Raw genomic sequence first — 16,339 nt, 5'->3', positions numbered from 1 at the left:
GCAAGAACTGGAATAAATCTGGGTAATATTCAGAGCCACAAAGTTATATTTAACACTGCTGCTGTGATTTGGACAGGGAAGCAGTAGCTGGAGCAGATATTTCACTCTTAATTCGCTGCCATTCAGGGGTGCTGTTGACAGGAGATGGAGCCCGGCTCAGCGGAAGAGCCACGGGTTAGGAATTCAGCGGGGCTGGATCCTATTCCTCCTTCCTCCACTGCTCTGCTGGCTAATCCTGGGTGAGAACATCCCCTCCGGGCATCTGCTTCCCCTCCCTCCCTGACACATCTATTTAAACTGCAAATTCACTGGGGTAGGGACCATCTTGGTAATGGTAAAGCACGTAGAGCGCTCTGCACTAATAGTTCTATTAATAAATATTCCCACTGCTATTAAGTAATAAAATAAAAATGATGATAAGAATTGGAAGGTCAATGATGCATTACATTAATTCTGAGGTATTTGGGTATAAAATGCAAGAAGGCAAACTTTCCCAAGCAGGAGCAAACCAGGGGATACCTATGTTGTTTTCCAGCATTTTTAGGCAATCCAATTAGAGGTAATTGAGTTTTTAACTGCATGAGTTAAAAACTCAATTGCTTCAAGAATACCATCACTAGAGGCTAAGTGTCCTGGGAAGCTGGGGGAAGTCCAGGACAGTCCTTCCAGTTTTGTAATGTTTCTTTTCTTAAAAAAAAAAAAAGAAACATTACAGAACTGGAAGGAACAGAAAAGTGACAGACACACAGCCTGAAATGTGCTGGAGATGGCATGAGCTGAGCCAGCCTAAGGCACTCAGATTTTCTACAAACATGAAAACAGCTGGGCCATGGACTCCAAGGTCCTGTGCTCCCAGTTCAACAAGTTGAGGAGGAGTTAAATACATCCACACTTCTATGCATTTTTAACCACGATGGTGAGGTAAAGCACAGACCTAGAAAAGCCTTCTACAGTTCTGTAAACACTAGAGACACAAGAATGAAACTAAATTCATGTAGCACAATTAATTCCTGTTGCATTTACAAACTGCCATTTGTCTGCAATACATATGAGCATCTCTTTTACACCTTAAAATGAGCTCCACATTAAAGCTGCCTGACAACCAGAAATGTTCATTACATTCACCAAGAAATAGAAGAATGGTTCTCTTGCCAGACCTTGTTTGGCACCTCCTGACAGGCCCTAGAAATGCTGGAAGCACCATTAATTTCAGACAAACTCTGCTCTTTTTGACAGCTGCTAAAGTCTGAAGTATCACAATTGACAGGAAATCTCATTTTTACCACTATTGCAGCAATTAAGATTGCTACAGTTTCTTTTGTAGCTTCACCCTGATTTGAGATTGGATTTTAAAAATTTAAGTGTTTTAAAATATTTAAGTGTCCTGAAAGTAAATTTCTTAATATGATGAACATGATAAGGAAAAAAGCCTGGCAGCACTGTCTCCCCCTACTCAAAGAGGTAAATCAAAATTGATTTGGAATGTAAGCTTTGTGCACAGAGGACAGAACTTACTGGAAAAGTTAAAGAGCAGACTACAGAGGAAAAGCTGCTTCCACTTGAAAGAAGAAGAAGAAAAAAAAAGGAATTTCACAAAAGGAAAAGTGAAGGAGACCCTGTCCCCATGAGCTATTTGTCTATCTCATGCTATAGGGGATGCTCTTGCTTAGCTTACAAGACATTCCCTCCTCCCCCTGCAAGCAGAGGAACTCACAGCACTAATATGACACCTTAAATGAGCCAACTTCCTTGAGCATTGCCCAGGAGACTAGAATGGACATGCTCCTAACTCAGACACCAAAAAACATGTCTGATTAGCAGTCAGGCAGAAGAACATCTCTGACCAAGGAAAAACACTCCTGTTCAAGCTGGAAAAAAAAAACCCAGTGGATTGCCACAAGTGGCATGTTTTCATAGCCTTTGTGTAAACACCAGCTCCAGATCAGCCAGCAGTTCAGCTAGCTCTATCTGGCTTCCCTTCTTCTGAAAGAAAATTAGAGGAAAACACCCATCAGAAAAGGTCAGTGGCCAAACTATTAGGAAAAAATAAAAGCCCAGGAGAAAGGCATACATAGTGATTCATTAAATGTGCGCTGCTAAGCCTCTGACAGTGGGCACAACCCAGACTTTTCACACAAATGTCCTGAATTTGCAGAACTCTTGCGCCAGAGCATTAATTAGAATTGTATTTCTTAAGAAATTCTCAGTACTCCCCTCCAGCTTCCCCACCAACAGGAGTGGTGTGAACCCCATGGTTTAGAGGGGAACAAAGCCAAAACAAAACAAAGAGCACAAGAAAAGTTCCACCCACTTCACGTGGACACCTACGCAAAAGGAGTGGACTGAGCATCTCAGGTTCTTAGGAAAACACTCAGTCTGGCAAACAAGCATGTCCTAAGGTGGGAATTCACCTGACACTGTCACTAGAACCCACCCTCATGGATCATGTGCAATGAGCAGAATGCTTTTCACAAAACTAACCCTGCTCCAAGGCCAGCAAACTTGCATTTGGTAACTACAGTAACTTTCCAAAACGTGCCCCAATCCTAATCTGAAAACATCAAGAATTTGAGATTTTGTTGCATTCCAGAGCCAATTTTAACAGTGAGGCCAATTAACCAGCAGAACATTGTGTGAACTTTAGGTCTTATTCCTTCCTTCAGTTGCTATTTAGATGGTGTTTGTTTAACTAAGGTTACTGGTTCTTGCTACATGTAATGCTGCACTGCTCAGGCCTGGCATGTTCTGTGCTAAGGAGGTACTTGGTGTAAATTGAGTCATACCTGAAGCACCTCCTAAACCAGAGGCAGAATGCAGCACACAGAGCAGATCTTTCTGCCTTTGAATGGACTTTTGTGGCTCCTCTTCACGTTCTTTCTGATTTTTGCACTCAAGATGGAGCAAGCAGAAGTCTGCAGTTCACAACTCTTCCCCATATTGCATTCAGGAGGAGAAGTCCTCTCCTATTTATTGCTGAACTATTCACATACCCAAGGCCCCCCACACACGCTGTGGCTGAGGGTCAAACTGGTTTACTTGCTTAGCTAAACTTCCAAATCCTCTTCCCAGAGCCTGACCAGGCTGGGGATTTATTTACTCTTCTATTTCTCATTTTACATTTAGCCTTATTAAAACACATTTCATTCAAATGAGGCCAGTTTGTCAAAGTGACCCTGTAAACTGCTAATTTGCACATATCCACAGAAATTCAACATCTGCTTCCAAGCACTGAGCTGCCTCCTAGCAGAACACCCACAGAAACAATCCCAGGCTGTGGAACCAACTTTTCAAAAATTATAAAGTTAGACACTTCATTTATTGTGCAGAGTACCAATATTGTTATTATCATATTACCAATCATGTTATTACCAATATATGTAATAGAATTTCTATATATATTTTTTTAATGTCATATAATAAATAAATCAAGCACCTGTAGAGAAAATAAGGAAATATTCATCTTTCTAAGCAAAACCTGTAATGTTCTTGGTGTAAAATTTTGATACAATCCATTTTCCATAAATAGTAGTCAGCAACTTCAAATGCTTCTATCCTTAACTTTACTGTTAACAAGCATTAGTAGAAATAAGTACAATTAAATTGTTCTTTTTCAATTTAGGACTAAGATCAGTCAGGGTGAGGAAATTTTTGTTTCCTGGGATTGAACAAATTAAGTTATTTAGCTATTCACATTTTCTCAACAGTGATGAATTAGCAATTAGTTATCTGGCATATTCCCTATTATTCCAAACATTAAGATTTAAATGTCCTGCTGCTGGAAATCTCTTCATCCAAGTCTTTCACCATTCCTGGATGAAATTTACTTAGGGCTGCAGATCTCAAATGCCCACTACTACATACTGCACTTAATATTAATTTTTAAACAAATCAGAAAATACTTCCACTGTCCTCATAACATACATAAGTTGATCTTCTTCCCTTGCCCATGGAAAAGCCACAGCTTTAAGAAATTCTGACAATATATTTTAAAAGCAAGAAGAAGTACAGCCATTCAGACAGAGTATTTTTTAAACAAAACATTTTCTGCATTTTCTGTCCACTGGCTTTTCTACACAGACAGAAAATCTCTCACAAAGCATATCAAACTCCCCCAGACTGTTAGATTTTAAAAGAAATAGGAAGAAGATCAATTTACATCACAGGAAAACAAGGAAACAATCCACACAGCCTTACAAAAACTGACACTGCTTTTGGAAAAATAAGCTGCAAATGCTTCCACACTGTGAACACTTGAACAGATAATGAATACAGCACAAATATTCATGGCAAAAATAAATTAATTACGGACAGGAAACTAGCTTGATGCACAGATTTTTGCTTTGCTGACTTCTTGGTTTGTTGAGGAGAGTAGAGAGTGTTGGCTATTTTTAAGACATTCAGTTTACCATTACCAATTCTAAAATACAAAGTCTAAAAAAAGTGGATTTTAAAAAAGTCTAAAAAGAGATTTGAAACAATACAAAGCAGAAAATAGCAAGGTGCAGAAATGACCAGTCACTGGTGCTCCCACCCCCAGCTTTACATTTATGTACACAGGCTGGTGTGTGCTTGTGCCATGTCATGACACAGAACAGGAATGCTGAGAGGTCTTCAGCTGCCACCCCAATGGTGACACATTTGCAAAAATACTTGTTGCTTCCTAAAGCCAAATAACAATGAAAATAGTGCCCTTAATCTTGGCATAATTTTCTAGATTGTCAGTTTCATACTCACAGATTACTCCAGTGCTCAAAATAAATCTGAAGAAAGTGCAGATGATTCTTGAACTTCAAAAATTTCAACTTCCAGAATTTGTATACAAACAAGAAAAATAATTCAAGGACATCACAACTTCACAGGGAGAGAGGTATAGTTTGTTTTTTGACAACTACACAAGGAAAATGTTCCATATATTTGTGATGACCCTTCTGGGTGGATCATCACAATATTCCAACTAGCAGAATGATGAAATTCTTCAATTAATTCCTAATTACTTATTTAATTGGAAGAGAAGAGTCTATTTCATGTAACATGCAACTCAGGTTTAAGCAACCTCTGAATTTCATATGAGGAAATCCTTGATCTTCTGAAAGGTATTAAAAAAAAAAAAACAAACAAGCAAATCTTACCATTTTGATGCCAGTGGAAAACGTGACTGGTTTGACAGGTTTGGGTTTTTCCAGCTGCATTTCTAGCTGAGTAGATCTGTCCTTATGCTGAGCTAAGAGCAGAGAGGCAGGAAGATCAGAGCTCTCCTGTAAACATATGAGGAATAAATTTGAGTCCTAGACCAAAACAAATATTAATTAACACTGCATATTGTTCCAAACTGCAAGCAGTGACTGCAAGGCCATCACTAGGAGAACAGCAGAATGCCAAGTATCCTCTCCCTCAGCAACAGTTTACAGAAAACGATCATTTTCAGTAATAAGAAAAAGCTGCAGCAACCCCATAAATCAGAATAACCTGCAAACAACTATTTTTATAGAATCCACATTAAAGACAGTATAACAGGCTCCTTATTCCAACTGGCCAATGCAACAATATTTATTAAAATAAAAAAAAAATTAGAACTTAATCAGAGAAGGAATAATACTGAGTAGTATAACTTGGATCAGATGTTTATCTAAGACACATTCTTTCTCTCAATGAACTCAGACCAGTTTGAAATTGTTTCCCATTAGATTTCACCTGAGGCCGTTTGGAAATGATCCTTGCTCTGCTCTGCACAATGGCACTATTGTAAGTGCAACCAACAGCATATTTATTTTCTCCTTCAGCAACTTATTTTTAGGGAAGGCAGCCAATTTTTAAATACATATATGTGTGTATATATATATATATATATATATATATATAAAAAGTAGTAAAATGAATAGTTAAGCAAATGAATTACTTAAACTGTCAGGACAGAATGATTATTAGCATACATATATGGAAGTGCATTCTTGAGAGAGTCAGGAAATTATTGGCTAAGTAATTTTCTAAGAGACTAATATGACTATCTACATGCACACAGAAATCCTTGAGAATTCCTGGCTAGAACTACCATGAAGTTGAGAGCAGGGAAGAAGTTCAGACAGATTCTTCCTGGAGTGCTCTAACACAGTATTTTATTCCTAAGGCCCTCACACATCACATTTACTTCTGTTTCAAAGAGCCAAGCAAATATTGAACTATGAACCACATTTGTTACTCACAAAGCCAAACAGATTTTATTAACAGGACTGTGATTTTTTAATTGTTCAGTTCAAGGTAAGAAGCTGGATATTTTTAATGCCACAAGATGCCTTGATGGTACCTGGAGAAATCCTCTAAAGTGATCATCAAGAACAGCCACGTTTGTACACCGACCTTTCACATCACTCTCCAGTCTTTTTCTCTCTCTATATTTTATTACATTCCCTTTGCCTTACCACTAAAATACAAGATAAAAGCAGAAAAATCTCACAAGACAAGATCTGGTCCAGAATCACAAATACAACATCTAAGGCACAGCTTTCTACTTGCATTTCTGTGATCAGCTGGGAGGAGGGTGGGAAGATGCTAAAAACCTAAATTGTAGAGACATCTAATTTCTGCACAATTGGGAGAAAATTTGGACCACAAATGCACTAGTTTAGAGTCTGCTTCTTTCAAGTGTTGCACATCTCTAACATGCATGCAGCAGCATGTGCTGTCAGCAGAGGTTAAAGATGCTGAACTCTTTCAATGACCAGATTTAACATGTTAGGGGAGAAGGGAAGAGTAGAAAGCATTCCCTTGTTCATTTTGTCATTCATATTCCTTAAACACTCACTGCATTTCTAATAAAATGATTGAAGGAAGCCGATTTTTAACCAACTTCTCAGGAGTTCACACAATGACCAGTAACCAGATTACACAACTGTGGGAAAGCCACAGTGTGCCAGCAAGGCACCACATCCTGATTGTTTGTCCTTCTGAATATGCCCAGAGCCCTCCTGTTAACTATTAACACACGTGGAAGTTCCAACCCAGTGTTTATCCATACCAGCAATTTTCTGTATGGGAAAACAAACTGTCTACACCATGAACAAAGCTGGTTCTACACAACAATTTCTGGAAGATTTGTCTCAAAACCCTTGAGGTTCTTGTGAAAGTGTGGATTTGACCTCTTTGATGCCTTTGCCTGGTTCCAAGCTATGCCACAGTCCAGGGAAAACCTGCTCCCCTGCCATGTGCTGCAATCCCATCGTGCTCATGCCTGGGAATTATGGGCTGTTGAAAAGGAAAGTGCAAGTCCCATAAAACACAAGAGATCATCTTAGAATCCTCTGTATACACGTGAGAGAGTTTGTACAGCACATAAAAAAAGTGCTTTAATATTTTACTCAGCCTGTATGATAATTAGGTTTAAAAAAAAATCCCCAAACAAGCAACAACCCAAAATAAAACACTCATACAGCTCTCCCAGTGATGCATACAGTGCATTTCAGACTACCAGTCTACATCACAACAGGGTATTGTGCTTTTAAACTGAGAGGTTCTATTGTAAAAGAGGTGGCCTACAATGCAGGTAACACAGAAACTGCCTAATTAGTACAGGGAGGCAAAAAGGACCAAATTGCTTTTCCAGTGACCTACAGAGCCTGAGTCCCCCTGATGCCTTGCTGATCTCCCCAGTACTTCACACTGGCCTTCCCCTCCCTGCTCCCAGCCAAGGATGGGCTCATGGAGCCTTGGCCCCAGGTCCAGCCCTTTCTGCAGGAGCCCCTGCAATCCCCAGGGCCCATTGCACAACATTTAGAATATAAAGCATTTTTCTGTGCCTCTGGACTACCTAAAATGATCAACTCTTTGAAGATGGTACAGCATTCTCAAACACTTTTGCAAACAGTTGAGACCTTTTCTCCATATGAAACCACCACAAGTAACACATGTAATGACTTGGAGCATCAATATGATGGGAGGGAAGGAGCACCTCTCCCATGAGGAAAGGATGAGGGCATTGGGATGGCTCAGCCTGAAAAGGGAACACTTTGGGGTGATCTAATTGTGGCATTCCAGTACCTGAAGGGAGCTGACAAAGAGATGGAGAGAGACTTTTTACAGCAGCCTGGAGTGGCAGGACAAGGGGAATGGCACCAAACTGACAGAGGGCAGGGTTAGATTAGACACTGGAAGAAATTCTTCCCAGAGGGTGGTGAGGCCCTGGCACAGGCTGCCCAGAGGAGCTGTGGGTGCCCCAGTACTGTGAATGTTCAAGGCCAGGTTGGATGGGGCTCTGAGCAATCTGCCCTAGTGGAAGTTTTCCCTCCCCATGGCAGGGGGGTGGAATTGGATGGTCTCCAAGGACCCTTCCAACCCAAACATTTCTACAATTCCATGTGATCTGCAGCTTTGTAAGATTTCAGCACCAAAGGTGAAATTTATTCCTTGACAATTAAACAACATCTCTACTTGTACAACACAAAATTGTGTCTTGAACTTTTTCTTGCTTCCCAGTGGCAGGGCCAAACTTGAAAAAAAAAATTACCAAGATCCAGTAGGGCTGTAGCCTGACCACACCAGGTGATCTGTCCAAAGGAGAAGACTCAAAACCAATGTCAGATTCTCACCTTCCTCTGCTCTCACAATCCTGCAGAGTCAGTGTTGCTACCACTGCTATCTCTGTAGCCAGAAATAAATCCTTTTTGGTTTAGCACAGAACCAGCAACCACAGATATAAGAATATTTTTTAAGTTAATTCTTTACACTCCCAAAAGCTGCTTATGATTGGCTTTTGCTGCATTTCTCAATTGACTTTTATTCATGATCAGTTTCATTTTCAGATTTGGAGCATGGCATTAGAGGGATTTCAGAGACCATAGGAAAAGTTTATTGCTTTAATAACCACTGGTTTTCCAGAGACTTTGGAAGTCATTACACAAACACTTCAGTGCTGGTTTTACAAACCTTAGTAATATTACAAAACAAGTTTTGACTCAAATTTAAGTTGACACTGCCCCTTCAGAAACAGAGACACAACTTGAAATTGTGCAGTTTCCTCCCTCAACCTTTAAAAATCACCTTTATATTGTTTTTAGAATATTAAGATATGTTTTAATAGCAATACATATGCAATCACATTTAAAACTACTTATTTTAGTCATGTTTTAAGGGTTATTTATAGCTATTCTTTCTGCAAGCCACCTGGTAAAGGTTTCCAGTAAAACCAAATGCTGTGTTAAAAAAAAAATTAAACAACCACACATCAGCCACTGGTCTCTAATCAGTTAGGAGTGTGTTTTAGAACAGGTTTTTAAAAAGTCAGAAACTCAAAATCCCTACTCTAAGAAATTAAATTCAAATTCATAGTGGAGTTTTTATTAATTTATCCACTATTCCTAACTGTGTGGACTGTAAAAGCATTTACCTTTGAAGTGAAAATAGATTGCTGGATGTAAAGATACAGGCTTGACATTTTTCTAAAGAACCTTTCTGCTCATCTCTGCTTTTGCCTACAAAAGGGAAACCAGTAACAGGTTGCCAGGAATCCTGGCTTGAAGAAAGGCATCTCTCTCTTCAGGAGGCTCTGAAACTCCTAAATTTCACTTAGATCCTCTCTCCATGTCAGTGCCTTCTGCCCTGGCTCAAAGAGGAGCTCTACTTTTTCAGGAAAAGTAGAAAAGCATCTGTATCATGAATAAGAACTGAGACTACAAAGCAAGAATTAACACTGTATTAGTGTGAGATGCACTGATATAAGAGAGAAAATATCTTTTGGGTATACCAAGCAGCTTTAAACCACACTGACACAGCTGAACACATGTATGTATGCATACATACTTCTATTTTCTGATTTCCCTCAAGGTTACACACAGGCTGTGTGTACACAGACTGTCCTTGTGGGTGTTAAACCTGTGAATGGGTGTGTATGCATGTCTGTACACACTCTTGTACTGAAAAAATTGAGATGTGAACCTTTTTTAAGTAACACATTTAGCGAGTTTTTCTATGTCCACACATTAAATTAATCAAGTAAATTAATCAAGATTACCACAAGCAGTCTGAGTTTTTCTCTGTTTGTCTATACAAGCTTCATTCACTTCAAAAGGAGCAACTTGTACAGGAGAAGTGTCAGCAAGAGAACATGAAACACTCAAGGCAGAAAACTTTTCATTGTAGTAGTTTTTGCATACAAAGGGACCACCAGTCATTTAGATGCTCTGACTGAGAAAGGGCTGAGCAATGCTTGGATAACTCATGATGTTACTGTCCCCTGCTCTCCACCATCTCCACTGCAGAGGTGGCTGAGTCAAGAAGCACCTCCTGATGACCTTTTTGCGTTCACATACCAGACTCAGCCACTACTCAGAACTGCTTAACAAGCCAACAGAGGTAGAGCTGAGCTACAAATCCCAGAAGCAGTCTTCATCCAGCCCCTTGCTTAACAAAACCAGAGTGGTTTGCACCCCTGAAATAAATAACAGGTGAGAGAATGGAAACGCAAAACAGGGAAACGGGGACAGATCTGTTAATTCCACACAGTGACAGAGATGGATGTCAATGCTACTGAGCTTTCAAAGCCTCTGCTTTTGTTACTCACCAGATCATCCAGCAGTGCCTGTTTATTCTTCCTTTTTATCATCTGCTGGAGCTGCTCTTCCTTCTGCATGAACAGGCGCCTCTGTTCACTCTCCTGCCGCTCCACCTCCAGAGCCTCCTCCAGCTCCTCCTGCTCCCGCGTCTGAGAGGGAAATCAGAAATCAGCTCCCAGCAACCCCACAGCTCCCCTGCCCCCCAAGGGACCCCAGACAGGCCAGGCAAGGGGAAAGCAGCCAAATTCTACCTTTTAAAGCAGAATTTTAAGGTGATTATGGATGATTATTCTACCTCCTCGTTGTCCAGTGTAAAGTTAAGATTTTTAACTTGCTGCTCGCTGGAGTTAGATCTGAATCCTTAAATGTTAGGGAAGGGGTTTTCCCTGCACTTTCACTCTAAAGTGAGCCCCCCTCAGCTCCCACACACCCTATAATCAATGATCTAAGTAGGATGAACAAAAATATAATCCCACAATACTGCTCCTGATCATCCCACTCATCAGCTGCATTTTCTTTGCAGAGCACACTGTGTTTATCAGCGGTGTAGAACAAAAATGAGAAATTACAAATATGTGAATATTAATAGGGAAGTCTATATCTTTAAGCATTTATGCATTAACTGTGAAAATGTCCCATTTTTAGAAAATAAGGAATTTTTCCTATAACCTGGATTGCAGTCATGTGACATGAGATGAATAGAAAGATTAATAGTAAAAATGACAAGTTCTTGTTACAGATCTATTTCTTGGCAAGGATCTTTTTAATGTGCAAACTATTAGGTAATCTGCATTTGAAAATCACAGTGAAAGAATAAAAAAACAGAAGAGGGCTCAGAGGCTGAGGAAAGGATTAAACTATTTTATAAAGAAGGTGGATCAAAAGAATGTCAGTTTGGTTGCTAGAAGGAAGGTACAAGAAAAAACATACAGGAAACATTTTCCAAATCTCCATTTAACATACTAAAGCAAAGGGAGATGCAGTAAAAATGGCAAGATAATTAAAATTTTATAAACTTAAATGGATGATTTATTAATGAAAGGAGTTTCAGCAGAACATCATAGGGGAAGACACTGATCTCCTCTCTGTGGTGCCCAGCGACAGGATCCGAGGGAACGGCTGAAGTTGTGTCAGGGGAGGTTTAGGTTGGATATCAGGAAAAGGCTCCTCACTGGAACAGGCTCCCCAGGGCAGTGGTCACAGCACCCAGCCTGGCAGAGCTCAAGGAGGGTTTGGACAATGCCCACAGGCACAGGGTGGGGATGGTGCTGTGCAGGGCCAGGAGCTGGACTCAATAATCCTTGTGGATCCCTTCCAAATCAGCTTCTTCTATGAGTCTGTGATCATTATTGAGGCCAAGGCCATAGTAAAGTTTGTTCTAATCATAAAGTAATATCAAAAAGCACAGCTACCTAATAAAAGCCAGAATCTGCAAAAAAAAATCCCTTCACCAGACAAATTGAGCCAGTGGGTCCTAGTGAGGCCCAGTTACTCCTGGGAGATGTCATCACCTGCCACTGAGCCAACAGAAGCTGCTTCCATTTTGTAACTGGTGCAGTGACACTGGTACAAAGCTGGTCACCAACCAGCAACCACCTGGAACTGGGCTCTCTTTGCATTTAATGAAAGGAAAAAAAACAAACAAGAAAATCCCTAAACTTCTAACTGAGGTTATGTCTGAGAATTAAGGGATTTAGTTAGTTTGGTCCACAGAACAGAAGAGCTCAAGGTCTTTGAGATATTCCAAGGCTCTTCCACATTTATCTCTAAAGACTGTGTGGAATTTGCACTGAAACAGAAGAAAGCTTGTAGGGAAGTGCCGACAGACCTAGTCTGAAGAAACAGCCTAGAAAAATTATAGTCTGAAATAAGTAAACTGATAAACAAACCTAAACCAGAGCAGACTACAGGAAAATGGAAGAATTATCACATGTCAGATCCAATTCTTTAAACAGTAAAAGAGAAGAGATATGTTCAATAGGCAGCAAGGGTTGTGTCCAGACTAAAGATAATCTAAACACAGTTCTAATATGTGAAGGGAAAGATGATGACAGTGAAGCCTGGAGTAAACTCAAGCCTACAAGTGAAAAAGTAAATAGAAAGTAAAATCTCATTTTGCCACATTCAGGAAAGGATAATCAAGAAAACATTCACATCACAGAATCCAGACACAACTATTTCAAGACTGCACAAAGCAGCAAGTGAAATTAAACATCTAGTGATAAAGGAGGAAGCAACATGTTACCCTATGACTGAAGAAGTACAAACATTTAAGGGAGAAACACTGGAAAAGCTGTAGTACACTCAGGGTGCAAAGTTTTATAAAGAAAAAGTGTATATAAATATCTATATATTAAGAAAAACAATTTAGAACTACAAGAACACGAAGAGCTTCACTTTTTTTTCTGAACTACAAGAGAAGAACAGTCTTAGGATCAATGTATTTCCAGCAGAGATGGGAAAACAGAGTTCCTTTATGAGAGGCATGAAGATCTCTGCATTCAATTCTGGCCCCATCTGCTTGCCAAACACAAATCACACTGGAGCAGGCAAAGGGTAACAAAAACAACAAGAGGGACAGAAAACATCTATGCTCCTCAGAAGCAACCTATTACAGTGGACAGAAAAATTTAAGTCAAGAATGTAGGGACAATGACTGGCCATAAAAAGTTTAAGCAAGAAAGTAGGACACCTTTTACCATACATGGAGTAAAGACATTCCAAAACTTGCTAAGAGGAGCTGGAGAGGAAAAGCAACCCTTCAGCTTTTAGGAGAGGGGGAAATTTATAGGCAAGATTATGCAGTTTTTGTAATAACCACTGTGTAAAGTCTATTATTATGTTTCAATTGTTGAAAAAGAAATTATGAATATTTCAAATGTTAAAAAAGAAAAAAAGGAGAAATGTTTCCAGCTCTTCAGTGAGTCTGGATTCACACAGGCTTGCCCAGCTTCCAGCAGCCAGCCTCCAGCACAGCAGGACTGTGGAGCACAGCAAACAGAAGTGCTGGGGGCTTGAGAGGGTACAGGGCATTACAGAGCTGCTTGACAGCATCACCCAGCCTCTGCCCAGGCTGTCAGAGGCACTTCCTTGAAGGGAAGGTGGGCTGCAGGCAGAGCTGCTCTCACTGTGACCCCAGAGGCTGCAGCTCCATTGTAAAATAAGACACACAGCCAAAGTTTTGGCAGGTCTCCTCAAGCTCTGAAGCAGAGGATATTGCACAGTGTCAGAGACAGGATAACAGATCAGAGATGGACCCCTAGGGAAATTTCCTTGCCTTTAAAAGGAAGAGGTTCAAACAAACATTTTTCAGATTCCAATCTCCTCCTGTGAAATCCTAGAGCTAAAGAAATCACCCAGAGTTTTGCCACAGACTTCAGGGGAGTGAGGATTTCACCCCTACTGATTTGAAAGCAAGTCCTTAGTGCAACTGGATTACAAACACAAACCCTTGTTATGTCACACTCTGGGCAGACATTTTCCTTCAAGAACTGATAACAATGTGTATTTTTATGCTGAAAAAATATTTAACAGATTAAACTTTTCTTACAGGAATAAATGTATGCAAGTTTATTTTTAAAGAACAAAATGATATGTGAGCCATAATTTAATGAATGAATCTTCAAAGAACCCTGTGTTTTGCATACAGATTATATATACAATATCCCTGATGTTACTGTTATCAGCTCTTGAACAAAAGTTTTAATGTTTGTTTCAACATCTTTCATTTCAAATTTTGCATAAACCAGGCCTGTGTTTTGCCTCAATTTTACAACTCTCTCCTGGGAGCTTCATAATGTCTGAGTCTGGATTTCTTTTTTCCTTCAGATGAGAAAGGAACGATTGTCCTGGTGTAGGAATGAACTCCATCTCTCCTGGCCATTGTCCAACGACACTGCCAGCACACATGCCGTGGTGATGCATTACACACAGGCTCTACTGCCTGCCCCTCTCCTCAAGCCCTCCCCAAAATAAAGCAGAACTACATTTCAACCTCAATATTTAAATGCAAAGAACTCTGCATAGCGCTTTCAGCTTTGATTTGTTTTAAGAAAGTACTCCAGAAATCCTTTAATTCTTTAACAAATGAATAAAAATTGCAGAGAAGTTAACTAACCAGTTTTAACTTATTCTTCTGAATGACTTCTTTGTTATCCTTTTGATACAGCTCCATTTTCTTTTTGGTGTTCTCCAAGTCCACATTGTTGGTCAAGTTAAATACTGCATAAATATTATAAAGACAGAAAGCAAAAGTATTAGGTCAGCATGCATGACTATGACAAAGAAACACTATTCTTATGCTCTCTATCCCTTCTAGCCAAATATAAACATTGCAGTAACAGAACTTATTTAAACATGCCATATAAAGACAGAGACAATCTGCTAAGTCACTGCACTTCAACAAAAGCCAGCAGAGTTTCTGTAGGTTTACACATCTGTAGGAGATTAAAATTTGAAACTTGCATCCCATTTTGTAACACTGTAATGATACACATGAATAATCATCATACTATTCATACAACACTGACCTTTCCAAGTAGCAGTTATAGCTAAGAACGTGGTGATTCCTATAAAATTAAATTAGACCAAACACAGGCATATGAAGACCAGGTTGGAAATTAAGTCATTCCATTTCCCAGGCAATATCTAATGCACAAGGACTACAGTGACTGAATTCTCAGGTACACAAAAAAAATTTACATTGCCTGATAACTTAAAAGGCAGCAATGTACAATTACCTTTATTATGAGGAATCTGCAGATGCTTTCAGATTAATAGGTCAGCTGACATTCTTTTGATGTCTCTCAATGGTGACAGACTATATCTCATGTAATTATGAGCAAGCAGGGTCAGCCAGCAAGCTCCATAGTTTAGCACAACATTCCCAATTATCTACACATGGCACAGACGGTATCTCAAGAAATTGAACAGTTTCTATAATCAACAGCTTGAAAGATGTAGATGGTTTGGATGATTTGTAATTTGATACAATGCCTGAGCCCTTCACCTCTAGGTCACTGGTTCACTTGAGGGTCAAGTGAATTCCAGCTGAACGCCGTTATCACTGGGAAGTCTCTTGGTGATCCCCATCCCGAGTGGATGCTGGGCTCATGCCCATGGCCTTAGAGCTACAGAACAGAGCCAGCCCAGAGCACTGCAAGCCTCCAAGAGCTCTGTCACGTGCCTACAAGAGCAGCAGAGAAATTTGTGCTGCCATTGATAAATCCTCCACAAGAAACAACCGCGCGGTGACCGCGCTGCGTCACACCCTAAAGGGAAGGAGGGTCTTGTGCAAACACCAGCGTGGCACTGGGGAGGTTTTGCTCCAGTTCTCTCTTCCCAGGTTTTTAGACAACCAGGGCCAAGCTAAGCCTGGGCACAGGCACCACTGCCAAGTCATTTGTACCAGTGAGGCTGCTAGAGGGAACAGAAGGAAGCAGCATGAAGTCTGCTGTTACTCATCAGGGTAACACACATCTCCCTTTGGAGAACATCATGTCCCTTCTTTCACCCTCCCCACAGGTAATATGGCAGAAAAGAGCACTTAGGAGGGTTCTAGGCAACCCAAACCAAAAGTAGCTCAGGGTGGCAAACCAGGTGAGAGCAGTGAAGGAAACATCAAGAAATCAATGCCAGGAGCAAACAGAGATAAGAAACAGGAAGGTCCTAGATGGTAGAGCTGTGGCTGCAGGTCAGTTTTACAGGCCCAGCTCACTGCTGCCAAGGGAGGCATTCCTGCTGTTACGCCCCTCTCCCCAAGCACAGGCCACACTCTTTCCCCTGCTCTGATTCCAGAA

The 16,339-nt window shown here is 40.3% G+C and overlaps 1 protein-coding gene across 1 annotated transcript in view; it reads right to left on the bottom strand.

The window, feature by feature from the left end:
• Nucleotides 1-16,339, bottom strand: part of MNAT1 (MNAT1 component of CDK activating kinase) — a 118,558-nt gene that overhangs the window by 59,494 nt on the left and 42,725 nt on the right. The window contains exons 4-6 of the mRNA XM_084207791.1: nt 14,659-14,762; nt 10,550-10,690; nt 5,130-5,255 (exon numbers count right to left, since the gene is read on the bottom strand). Of these exons, the coding sequence (XP_084063917.1) occupies nt 5,130-5,255; nt 10,550-10,690; nt 14,659-14,762 (371 nt within the window). The remainder of the gene's footprint in view (nt 1-5,129; nt 5,256-10,549; nt 10,691-14,658; nt 14,763-16,339) is intronic.

This window comes from Fringilla coelebs (genome assembly GCF_963513975.1).
Source record: "Fringilla coelebs genome assembly, chromosome: 6".
Classification (NCBI taxonomy): Eukaryota; Metazoa; Chordata; class Aves; order Passeriformes; family Fringillidae; genus Fringilla; species Fringilla coelebs.
This window is presented reverse-complemented; position numbering and strand designations above follow the sequence as displayed.